We start from the raw sequence: 12,905 nt of genomic DNA on the forward strand, positions 1-12,905 counted from the left end.
GCGCTTATTGGTGTGCAGCTCTTTGGGCTGGTAAATTGAGTAGTTTTGGTCTGCATAAAATAAACGTGTCATTTTTGTAATAGTTCTATCCAGACTGGACCTTTGTCTTCCCCAATGGTTGTTCTTCCCCTGAAGAGTGCGTCTTAATTTCACAGCATCTTCACACCTAACATATATGATCAGTTTGTTAAGAATGACTGTGTTGCACAAAGCATGGCTCTTTCGTGTTTTAAACACAAACTCTTTCTGTTTTAAAATTGTTGAAATGCTGAGCAAGCCTTAATTCATGTTGTCTTAAGCTACTTTTGAAGTGTAAATAAACTAAGAAGCAGAGTTTGTATACAGAAGCAGCATTGAGTTGAAAAGTCACAAAAAGTGTAGCTATTTAAATTTACACTTTGCTTTATTCCTGTTATATTGCGCTTCATTTGGATAAACCTTTAATTCAAAATTCATTTGGATAAACAGGAGAGTAATGTTGTACTCCTGTAGTATTGACCTGCGCTTGTAGCTGGTTGAAAGGATACCCCCGGAAACCGCTTGTCAAATCAGTGTTTCACTCCATTGATCTTGTCTTGCCTTCTATGAAATTGCTGACGTAGAGGTGAGCTACTTGATTTAGTTTCCAAAGGTGATTGAGGGGAATGCTAATTACCAACTAACGATTAAGCTTAAATGTAGCACTCTTGACCCATACCATGAAATATTTAAGTTGCAACTTGATTTTTATTTGTCTCCAGGCCCGTCGGAGGACCACAACTCAGATGGAGTTGTTATATGCAGACAGCAGCGATCAAGTCTCTGACGTCAGTGCTGCAGTCTCTGCTTTGGCTGGCCCTCTTGCATCAGTTGCAGAAACCCAAGAAAGTGGGATGGCTGCTGACACAAATGATACTTCTGCTAGGGACAGAGAGTCTATTCCCCCACCATCTGGCTTACCTTCTAAGATAGGCAGCATGTAAGTTTGGCCATGCTGTACTAATTCTTTGCTAAAAAAAAAGGCATGTTGTCAGTTTCTTGTAATCTATTATTTTAACTTCACAAAGGAGGTTGATATACTTGAAGCTTACTAAATAATGCTCACAAAGCTTCTCCTTCTTTTCTACCATCAACGCTCTGGAAAGTATAACTTCATTGTTGTGCTTCTTACTGAAGATATGCATTCTGTTAAGTTGCTTTGTCATAGCAAAATTACTGTAGCCTTTTTTCTAAGTAGTGGGAAAACCTCACCTAGTACTTTGTATACTTTTTTTTGTTAATACTATTGAGAAATACAGATTTGAGGGAGGTACTGAGAACCTGCTTAGAACAGTAGAGAGAAGAAAAAAAAATCAAACCCAACACCTCCTCCCCAAACTCAAAACTTTATATAATGTAGTAATAGTATCTGTATATGGTCCTGACTATTAGGTACAACCTTCCTGCGGGTCATCTTGTGTGGACCACACTGATATTGAAGAAGTCTATACAACAATAGAGTATACAAGTGTAAATGTGAAAGAAATGTGTTGGATAATATGAACCCTTAAAAATCCTTTCGATTTGCAGGTTGCACTTTTACCTGCAGAACAAATTTACTAATTAAAGGTATTACTTGATGACAAATAGAATGAAAGTATTATTTTTGTCTTTTTTTAATTTGGGGGCAGCAGGTTTTGCTCACATGCGCTCTCTGTTTCCACTTGTTCTTGCTGTTCTTTCTGCCAATATCACTGTTGGTTATTAGCCATTCATTGCTTGAGACCTTTTTCTTGGCTTTTTAGGTGCTAGCTCCTATACTACACAAAGTCTTGTGTAAACTGAATGTGCTTTCCACATTCAGTGATGTGGAAAAATTGTATCCCATAGCTATCTTCCTGTTACAGATTCTGGAATTAGGCATCTTTTACTGTCCCTCTGTCATACTTGCATAATACTGTCCTACAGCAGTCTCCATTTAATGTATGTTTGTAATTCATATTATTTTTACTATGTATTTCTAGCATGTGCTTGAGGTGGCAATCATGAGCTGTAAAACACTGCTGGCAGCAATTATTAACCCATGCTGATGGCTTCAGTGCATTTTACACATAGAATCTGCTTGGAAAGAATGCTCCTGGGGGTGAGGATAGGTGGAGAAATCCACTTGTTTTAGCAGTTAGTGTGAGATCACTAGAGATTTTTGAAGCTTCAAGATTTAAAACGTCAAGTGTTTTGACCTGGATTCCAAGACTCAGGTAATACCAGCTTTTGCCTCACTCCATCTTCTAGAATGTATCCATTTATGAAAGTTAGCCAGCATTGAGGCAAACCAAAATTTTCCTAAAACTCTGTTCTGTGAGCATTAGAGAGTTACACATTCAGTAATAGTTATATTAATCAGTGATAAATCAGTTAGCAGTAGGCCTCACATGTATTTTGGTTTGTTATTGATCATGTTTTATCAGATAAGTCACCAAAAATTCCCACAATCAGTCCACAGTGTGGAATCAAAGATGGAAGACTCAACAGGCAGATGGAAAGGGAGCAAGAGGGAGCTAGGTCCATGTCTCAGTATGCAGGATGTTGGTATGAGGCAGAGGAACTTGGGTTCTAGTTTCTGATGTGGTTTATTTAACCTAGTAGCTACATGCTAGTCACATAGGCAACTATGGCAGTGGAAACTGTAACTCATTTGTCATCCTTGCTGAAAGGTTTAGCTATCAGGCTCATCATAGGATTTGCCTTGTGACCCCAGGACTTTTGCATTCTTAAATGCATACTGGTCCAGCATAAAGAGAGGGAAGGAGTGTGGCATATTCCACCTCTTTTTTTTTTCTTTGCAGAATTTGTCTAGCAGTGAGGGACCCTTGTACAGACATTAGTGCTCGGGCCTTGAGAAGAATATTGAACCAACTTCTTCTTTTTGTGTACTTTGGCTGCTAGGCTTTTGTGCAAAACCAGACAGGTTATCACTTGTCCTCCTTTTCTTGTGTCTTGAAAGACCTTGGGGGAGCTCTAGGGTCTGCACTTGGGTACAGTTCTTGGCACCAGGCCCTACAGGTAGGACCTTCACTTTCAAGCTACAGTTTGTGTTCAATGTGTGTGTGATAGCTTGAGACAGTGTCAGGTACTTGAGTCAAAAGAGCTGTTCCTGGTTGTGCTGTCCTTGTTAAATAATGTAATTTTGCATGACAGTCTCTAGGTGGATTTTATATAGCACAGACTTCCTCTCCAGGGAAACTAATAAAGCTTTTATCACATAGAAATGATGCAGCATGTTGCCACACGTACAGTGTGTTTTACCCATGGCCATACTACCCTGAGAATGCCCTATTTGATCTGATCTCAAAAGTTAAGCAGTGCCAGGCTCTGGTCTTGTCTAAGGTGAAATGACGATATAGGAGGACTGCCAAGAGATTTTCCCCGAGGCTGGACAGTCATGAGTGGCAGGGGTTGTGGGATTGTATGGGCAAGCTCCTAGGCCACTAAAGCTCTGAGACCAGATCCTAGCAACTGTGTGAGGCAGGTAGCCTACTGACTAAACTTTGCTTAATAAAGTTGTGTGGCACAAAAGTACTTTCTGATCCTTACATTTTCAGAAACACTTTCTAACCACGTGGAAAAAAATATAAACAAAAGGAAATTTTGCTTTTCTGATTGCCCAGCTGGTGAGAAGCAGGAGTTCGGAACAGTGGAGACCACCTAGATTCCCTTCTTATATTTTTTTTAATCTGACTGCGGTGAAATGATTGCATTTGGGTGTCAGCATTAATATTGCAGTCTTGACTTTTTTGCTGTTTTTAATGGGGAGTAGAAGGCTGTGAGAACACAGTGACTATGAACTGAAATGATTTCAGGGCAAGAGCTAGAGAGACAAAGGAGGGGATGCAAAGTAAGGAGGAAGGGAACACAGAACAAAAAGAAGCAATGTTACAATAATTAGGCTGTCAGTGGGAAACGCTTTTTCTCAGTACCTAATTTAGAATTCGATATTGAAAAATGAACATGTTAATGCAAGATTTAACTCATATCATAGAATCATAGAATGGTTTGGGTTGGAAGGGACCTTACAGATCAACTATTTCCACCCCCCTGCCATGTGCAGGGACACCTTCCACTAGACCAGGTTGCCCAAAGCCCGGTCCATATGTAAGAGTCATTCTGATTTCTCTGTTCTTCATGTCTCTAAGTGGCCTATTGTAGATGAAAGTGATGGAATCTGAAATTTTAGATCTTAGTCAGACCGTCCATTTTCTCCGTGGCCTTAATTTGAGATGCATATTCCACTGTTTCTTTTAGTTGGTTCTTTTTGTTATTGAACTAATAGATCTCCTTTGCTTATTCAGTATCTGGATGAACTGTGAACATTAATAAACTTTGTGTATTTTTATGTTAAAATGTGAAAACAAATTTAGAGTCTACAGATTCAAGAGAGGCAATAATAACTGAAGCACATTCTGCAGTATTTCAAATTTCAGAATGACAGCTAACGTAAGCAAAGCAAGTTTGTAAAGGGCCTTGGAGTAAGTTAATGATTGCTCTTGCTTTAGTTCTAGACAGCCATCCTTGTCAGAGAAGAAGATGCCTGAGCCTTCACCTTTAGCAAAGAGAAAAGCCTATGAAAAAACAATGGAAAAGACAAAGGCAAAAGAACAAAAACTGTAAGATTCTTCTAAACTTATTTTCTCTGACATAATTTAAGCCTTGGGTATATTTTATTGAAATATAAATCTCTATCTTTGATTTGTTAAATTTTGCACAGTTTTTTTGTTGGCAGTGAAATTGCTGCCCAACTTCTGTGTGGTTTTGGGGTTGGGGTGGGGTTTTTTGTTTGTTTGATTTTTGGTTGTTTTTCCCAGAATATTTTTCTGTACAGAACACCTTAGGAGCAGAGCCCTGTGAAAGAGTCCTTTGAAGCATTTGCAAATGACTTTTTCTTTTTCCCCTTTTAAATGGGACTCATCCATTTCTCCAAGAAACTGCAGTTTTATAAGAACTCATTCTACGTATGTGTTGTGTGTTTTCTGCCTGGAGCTTTCACTGTTAGCACTTAAACTTTGAACACTGTGCCAGCTTGCACTTTGCAGCACTTTGTAGTCTTAAGTTTATTGCCTTCTCTGGGAAATGTCTGTAGCTAGCATTATAATTTTATTTATCTGCTTAAGAGCATCTAACTTTTGGGGCATGTTGCATTTAACTTCTCTAACAATTCATAACCTGTTAAAGAAGATGTTCTTTTTTTCTTGTAGCTCAGATTCTGGAGCCCCAGAGGCTAGTCTGTCACCTCCTACTTCCCCACCAAGCCGGCCCCGTAATGAAATGAATGTTTTTAGTCGTCTTACTGTTTCTCAGGGAAACACATCAGTTCAGCAGGATAAGTAAGTCACAGAGGGAAGCCTCAGCCCCCAACCAGGGAATTGCAAAGTGCACTCAAGTTATCAGTGTAGTATCTGGTAGATATTTTTCCCTTCTTCTGCAAGACAGGAGGAGGCGTTTCTCGTGGTTTTGTGTAGTTTTCAAAGAAAAGATTTTAAACTTTCATGGAATCATTGTAAAAATTCAAGAAAAGCAATTTCCTGCTGAACCTTGTTTCCTGTTTTCTAGGCTACACCTGCTAGTTGTAGTTTTAAACCCCAAATAGAAAAGAATGGTAGAATTCTTAGATGTATGTGTATTTCTGTATGTGTTTACACTTGGAAACAGGATTTAACTGACCTTTTATGAAACGGTGCTTTTGAGAGTTAATTACTCCAACATTGCTCCAAGTGCTGTCACACCAGCACCCTGGAGGATGGGACATTTAAATGGCTAGAACACAGTTGTTTAGAAGTTATCCAAATTATTGAACAGATTGACTTTAGGAGGTCACATGGAGGAGCAGATGATATGCTTTGTTTAGAAGAGCAGTTCAGTTTCCTTGCGTGTTAGGCATCTGTTAGAAGTCTTACTCCAAACTGTAGTGGACTTGACTGGAGAAAAATCTTTATTGCAGGTTTCAGTACTGATACCAATGCCATGCAGTGCTTGTGAACTGCAACTCAGATGTAGAATAAACCTGTAGTTCTGACTGTGGCAAGACAAGTCATTGCTCTTGTCTATTTACACCATTTTTTTATAAAAAACTTCACTTTTTTCCAGTGGTCACCATATACCAAGCAGTAGCTTGCAATGCTTTCAGTGGTTTAACTGTGCTTTTAATTTTATCTCAGCTACGATACCTTTCTTACTGCTAACTCCCACCTAACCCTTTTCGTTTTCTCTGGACTGACTTGGAAGTCAAATTGAAACTGCTGAATCTGTTTGATTTGCATTGGAAAGGAAGGACATCTTCAGTCATACTGCAAATGTTCATGTCTGGGGGGAGTTTCTCCTTGCATGTGTTCTGGGTTCTTATTTTTAAATGGTTTTGAAAATAAGAGGTGAAGGACTTTTGAACTAAGCACTGTTTGCAAAGTATTCTTGTTATTCCAGTGGGCTATTAATATGTATATTTTTATTATTAACATTTTAGATATTTCTTCTATGGATGTTCAGATTTTTTTCCTTTTGATATTTTCAATAAGCATTATGTTACAGAGGTTAAATTATGCATTCATCTTCTTTGTTGCTTTTTCTCCTGTAAGAAAATGTTGGGAAAATAAGAAATGGCTCAGCTGGTGTTGCTCAGCTTCATGGGTTCTGCCAGTGCTGCTTACCGCTGAGAGTGCTATTTAACACTGTTATTCCATCCCTCCTGTATTATCGTGGGTTTAAGGTACACCCTGAGCAATGCTGCATACTCTATCTGGATTTGCATTGCTTTTCCTGAATTGGCCATGCTGCTGTTTGTTCTTCTCATATGGAGGCGTTACTTTGCTGATACCTATATTCTTTCTCCTCACAATTCCACCACTGTTGATTGTAGGTCTGATGAAAGTGATTCCTCTCTGTCGGAGGTACACAGGTACTCTCTCTTTCTCTTTTCTGTTTTCTTGGCATCTCTCACTGAAGCTATTTCAGTTCTTAGAAAGTTTCATTTTGCTGCATGATTTTTCCTGGTCCTTGTGCATTTTACCTCTTCTTGCTTTTGCCAGAAGTGTAAAAATTTGACATTTTGGTCAAGCATGTCTTCCCCCTCTCCTTTTTTTAGGGTGGTTGTTATCTCTGTGAGCATGTCAGTTTTTATTTTCAAATAAAGTATGGTGTAAACCTTTCCTTTGACATATTCTTTCTTTATTAAGAGGAGCAGGCATTTTCTTAGGTTTTATATGCTTCTTTCTTTTCCTCATTCAGTTCTATGCTTTAATCACTCAAAATTAAATCACAGTGTAAATAAAAGTGAGTAGGTTTTTCATTATGTCTTCCTGACAGAAGGCACAGTGGCTTAAGAGAAATATCCCCACTCGTAGTTGAAAACTGTTGCTTAGCATTTTGGTACTTGGTGAAAAATCAGTTTATCAAGAGAAGGACAGTCAAAGGACTAATAGTAATGTGATGGTGGCTTTGTCTGGTCATTGTAGCAGTCATAGGATTTTTTCTGCTTAGATTTCAAAGCACTGCACATAGGTAGATAAAAAGCTCTGGAACATACATTTTAGATGGCTTGTCAAGGGAAAGAGTGGGTGAAGACAGCAGTAGGAATAACTCAGTCTACAGGCAGCATGATCTGCTAGAGAGTACTACAGAGAAAAACAAAGGAGTTTTGTGTGATGTTCAAAAACAAAGTATAGAGACCTAAATTAATAATAAATTGTTTCTCTATTCTTGGAAACATAAAAAGGTGCAGATCGGAAGATGAATACCTTTTTGATATGAGGAAGTTAGTGTCAAACAATTTAAAGCAGTATTAGTAAAAGCTATAAAAGGATTGCAGAGGAGTAACGAATTATATGAATGAAGATGTCCCAAGCAGTAAAAATGTATAAAATAATAATTTCTAAGACTGCTAGATTAGCTGTCACAGAGTTAGTATCATGAAGGGCATTTTCCTTCCTGCAGCAAGCTTCTCGGCAATCTTATGGATGTTTTACACTTTCCTAAAGCATCTGACACTCATTTTTTGTGAGATAGGGCTATGGCTTAAATCTTTTTCCTCATAGTTGTGTGTGTAATCTCCAGATGAGCGTTACAGTGAGTCTTAACTACAAGCTGCGCAGGTCATAGCGTTGTGTTGCATGTTTTGGGCATTACCTTGAGGCTTTTCTACACTTCACAGAAATTCATGGGGTTCGTGTATATGCAGTTGTATGTGTGTCATTTTAGATTGCTAATAATTCCTGTTTGGTGATGAAGTTAGTGGCTGAGTTAGTGTTTTGTCATCACCACAGAACTAGCTGTAAATCCCCAGGATGATTCCCACTGGGGTATCTGTGCTCCAGCCATACTTGCTTTCAGCCATTTGAGTACTAGTGTGGAGCTGTGTATGGGGTGCAGTAGTAACCTTCCTCAGGTATACAGATGGGCAGTAGCTCTCCAAGCCTGCCTTCAGAAGGCAGTTGGTGTGATGTGCCTTCTGAGTTTGTAATTGGCAGCGTACATCATGTTTGCTTCATTTTTCAATGTGGTATTAAAACTAAGATGTCTTTATGCAATCTGCAGTCTTAAGGGTGGTCCTAGGCATCCAGGAGCTTTAAGCATCCTGGATTTTTTTAGCATTACACACTTTCCTATGTACCCAGCATTCAGCATCTTGTCTTTTCATTTCTTCATTTTTGTATGTGGTTTCCTTTAACTGATAGTCCAGAGTTGATACTTGTTGAAGCTAAATAGTAAAAATCCTTACATAGTTTATGAAATGCATTCAGCTGTTCTGCCCTCACATGTAAAAACATTGTTTTTTTTTCCCCTACATTTAAGTAAATTAATTTTATCTGTATGCTACTATACCAAACTCACATTCTCTTCCTTTCTTTAGGGGGGTAATTAACCCATTCCCTGCTTCAAAATGCATCCGATCATCCCCACTTCAATGTATCTATACAGCTGAAGGACATACCAAGGCTGTGCTTTCTGTTGATGCAACTGATGATCTTCTCTTCACCGGATCTAAAGGTTAGGCAAGCTCCATGTATCCATGCTGGCATCAGAGGGTGCTTTGGCAGCCTAGGGTATTTTGAAGTTCTCAGTTTGTGCTTAGTGCTGTAAACACGGTGAAAAATAGTGAGGATCTGTTTTGTGGCATAAGCTGAAGAAAGATTTACGGTAATTACCTACAGGTTTTTAATTCCAATGTGTAGTATTTGGCTGTTTAGTTGTAGTGGAAAAAGTAACTGTCAAGAGTAACATTAATATTTGTTGAGTGATATGATGAAGCCAATCATGGTAACACATGCACACATGACATGCAAATAGCCTCGGGGTAGGGTTAGAGCTTGGAATTAGCACATCTTTAACTGTGCTGCCTAAGGAGTTTGAATAGTCTTCATGGCATAGTTTCTTCAAGCAGAGCTAAGGCTGTTTTCTTCTTCCCCTGTGCATCTCGTTGCCTATCTGTTGTGCATGTCATCGGCTGTTATGAGAGGGACTGGAATTTTAGAAGTCACTTAACTCTTTACTGAATGGATTAGACAATCTATGAACTCTTCCAGCTGCTAGAAAACAGTGGTTTTGAAAAAAAAAAAACACTTTGGTGGCTTTCCACTGTAATCACTCAGTTTGGCTTGAAGATAACATAACCAGACGTTAACAGTTACTTTTCATATCACTCAAAAAGTGATTTTCATGTTCTCTTCTTTTTCCCTGAGCCTTTTCATATAAGGGACTTACGGTAAAAGACTTGCTATATTCTTAGTTGTGCAGCTGGAACTATAGCAGACTTATTTTCTCCCAAATAGAACCTGTGTGGTAATCTGTGATTCTTCATTTGTTTGGGTTTTTTTCTGTCCTGAAGTATCAAAGCAAAGATGAACTAGAGTGGTGGCTGGGGGATGTTAATGCCTACTGACAGGGAGACTCTCATTTTCACTAGTTCACGTAATAGATAAACTCTGAAATTTCAGGGCATTCTTTTTATCCCTATATTAACATGGAGATAACCCCATCAGATGCAGGTTTTCCACTGCTAATAATTAGGTATGTTCCTTATGGTTATTCTGCTAGGTGGCTGTTTAAAAATACTAAGGCACACTGTTATAGTGAATTGGAAACCTTTTGGTCTTGTAAGTTTGAAGCCAATGTTTTGGCATTTGGGCAAGCATATACAAATGCAAAAAAGGATGTGTATATTTAACTTCAATAAATGTTGCTTAGTTGATTTTTCTCTTCATCCTCCTAGTAATTATTCCAGTAAAAATGTACTTGTAAAATATGTGGAGTGATGCAGATATGGTACAAGGCAATTTTCCTGTCCTCTCCATCTGTGTTGCAAAATTCTTGAATGCTTCCATGCATTTGGGATTTTAGTACACAAAAGGCTGCAGTATTTAAAGTCTTTTGCCAGTCAATGAAAACTGTGACTAAAACAGTTATACTGGCATTTTTAGATGCTCCTAGAGCACCAAATAGTTCTGATCACTTCTCACCTTTGTAGTTTTGTTGTGGCAGTCAGTACTGTCATGCTGAACCTCAAAACCACTCCTGAATGATGCTCTTAATGAAGAATTTTTGAACTAAAAATTGGGTTCTCCTCTTCATCTGTCATCATCCAAACTTCACAGGCTCTAAACTGTCTGTATCTTCACTTTCCTTGAGATGAAATTAATTAATTTTGTTTCCCCTTTTTTTTTCTCTTATTAGATCGTACCTGCAAAGTCTGGAATCTGGTAACTGGACAGGAGATTATGTCTCTAGGAGGTCATCCAAATAATGTTGTTTCTATAAAATATTGCAACTACACTAGCCTGGTCTTCACAGTCTCAACCTCCTATATCAAGGTGTGGGACATCAGAGATTCTGCTAAGTGTATTCGGACATTGACGTAAGTATGCTAAACCTCAAATGCCAAGTGTTCAAATAAGTCTTAATTTTAGATAGATTTTTATTAGATTTAATTTGATAGTGCAGCATAGTGTAGTTTAAATACACTCTTGTGGCTAGAAGCTTTCTTTATATGTTCAGGCTTAGCCTGTATGGTGCATTAGTAATATATGAAAACACAAACCACTTTACATTTATGCCTGTAGTCTTTTATCAAATGTTCAGTATTCATTCATTAATTAAAAAGGCTTATAGCCTTTTTGCTCAGGTAAGTAGGTTTGTTTTTAGACAGCATGCAAAGCAGGGAGAATAAAATACAGGGGGTTTGTGTTTTTCATTTCCTCATTTCTCCCTGTACTCAGGTCTTCAGGCCAAGCAATGCCTGGTGATGTGTGTTCAGGAAGTACTAACAGAACAGTCACTATCCCAGCTGGAGAGAACCAGATCAATCAGATTGCACTAAATCCAACTGGTACATTCCTCTATGCAGCTGCTGGAAACTCAGTGAGGATGTGGGACCTGAAAAGGTACTGAATGCAAGCAGAAGAGACTGTTCTTGAGGTAGTTACGTGTACATACGAAACAGTGAATGAAGTGTTTCCTGTTTATGGTAATGTCTGTAACTTTGTCAAAATATGGTCAAGATATGAATCAACTAATTCATGCTGTCATGGTTACTGAGATAATAGAGGTGCTCATGATTTCCTTGTGTTAAAGTTATGGTGAATTGTTTCAGAGAGATTATTGGAAAACCACAAGATTTTGTTAAACAGGCACTTGTAAGGTGATGGATGCATGAATCCTGACTAGTGATTGTTGATAAGATGATGAAAGCTAATTGATGTAATGTAATATAACATGGGGCTATGATAGCCACACTGTGATAGCAGTTTTCCAAGCAGAACCCACACCCAAAGGCGTTCAGAATGTAGAGAATACTTTGAGGCGTGTGATTTAGCTTTAATTTTTTTAATTAGTATTTTACATAAGTAGAAGCTTTTGTTTACATTTGACATAAATTTAACACCCATGGGTATGAGCAATAGGTGGTATGTAAACCAGAGAATGAACAGTGAAGACATAAGGAAAAACAGATCCATTCTGGTAGAACTGTGCTATAGACTGTATTGGATATATGGGAAGAAATAACAAATCCTCATTTCTTCCCTTATCCTTGAAGATTTCAGTCTACAGGAAAGCTAACTGGTCACCAGGGTCCTGTTATGTGCCTTACTGTAGATCGAATTTCCAATGGACAAGATCTTATTGTCACTGGTTCAAAGGATCATTATATAAAGGTAAACCATCGGTATTTACTTATTTGCAGACCTCAGCAGAAGTGACTTGCATCTCCACATCTAGAATGTGATAGCTAAGATGAAACTTCTGTCATCAGTTACAGATTACAAATAATGTTCAGACTTCCTAAATTCTCATCATGTCAGTGCTGGTTTTCTTTCATGGTGGAACATGGGTAGATGCTTGTCTGTAGTTAAACTTTTTCTTAATCCCCAGTGAGTTGGACATCAGGTGTATGAAGTATTGTGAAAATATTTGTTAACACCTACTTTTAAGGAACATTTAGCTCTTTGAAGTATTTTAAGTCAATACTTCTGTTTTGGATTGCAGACCTAATTTCTTCAGCAGAGACACTGTTCCCCACAGAAGATGGTCTGAGGTCTAGCCCAGGCTCTTGCTTAAGTGGGGGAGGAGAGAGAAGTCGGTACATCTCAGCCAATGGGCCCAGTGAAGCACTCTAATAATTGCTTCTCTTCATAGTTCAGAATTTTGGGTTAGTTAAGAACTATCATCCTGGCACATTAATGAGTGGGGGCACAGGATGTGATCATGTAAATGCAAGTTTGTCATGCTGCCAACTCATGTGACAAGCAAGGAGGTAGAGGGGCTTTTTGAAAACAGCTGTCAGCAGCCAGAGGGTTTTATCTGCCATTCTTCCTTGCTTGCTGTGGGCAGGCTACATAAATCCTTATGAGGCCACCTGCCTCTTGACTTTCATCACTAGAATATCCACAGGTATTTTGGCCATGTGG

General features: G+C 38.5%; 1 protein-coding gene across 10 annotated transcripts in view; it reads left to right on the top strand.

The window, feature by feature from the left end:
- The window catches only part of KIF21A (kinesin family member 21A), a 94,475-nt gene that overhangs the window by 72,830 nt on the left and 8,740 nt on the right, over positions 1 to 12,905 (top strand). For 5 of the 10 annotated variants that reach the window (XM_062638314.1, XM_062638315.1, XM_062638317.1 and 2 more), the window contains 8 exons: positions 741 to 958; positions 4,512 to 4,622; positions 5,211 to 5,339; positions 6,866 to 6,904; positions 8,855 to 8,991; positions 10,675 to 10,855; positions 11,217 to 11,381; positions 12,035 to 12,152. In XM_062638314.1, the coding sequence (XP_062494298.1) occupies positions 741 to 958; positions 4,512 to 4,622; positions 5,211 to 5,339; positions 6,866 to 6,904; positions 8,855 to 8,991; positions 10,675 to 10,855; positions 11,217 to 11,381; positions 12,035 to 12,152 (1,098 nt within the window). The remainder of the gene's footprint in view (positions 1 to 740; positions 959 to 4,511; positions 4,623 to 5,210; positions 5,340 to 6,865; positions 6,905 to 8,854; positions 8,992 to 10,674; positions 10,856 to 11,216; positions 11,382 to 12,034; positions 12,153 to 12,905) is intronic. The other 5 variants (XM_062638316.1, XM_062638324.1, XM_062638319.1 and 2 more) reach the window with 3 other exon arrangements.

This window comes from Pezoporus occidentalis, unplaced genomic scaffold, assembly GCF_034315485.1.
Source record: "Pezoporus occidentalis ecotype Australia unplaced genomic scaffold, CSIRO_AGI_Poc_V1 ctg56, whole genome shotgun sequence".
Taxonomy (NCBI): domain Eukaryota; kingdom Metazoa; phylum Chordata; class Aves; order Psittaciformes; family Psittacidae; genus Pezoporus; species Pezoporus occidentalis.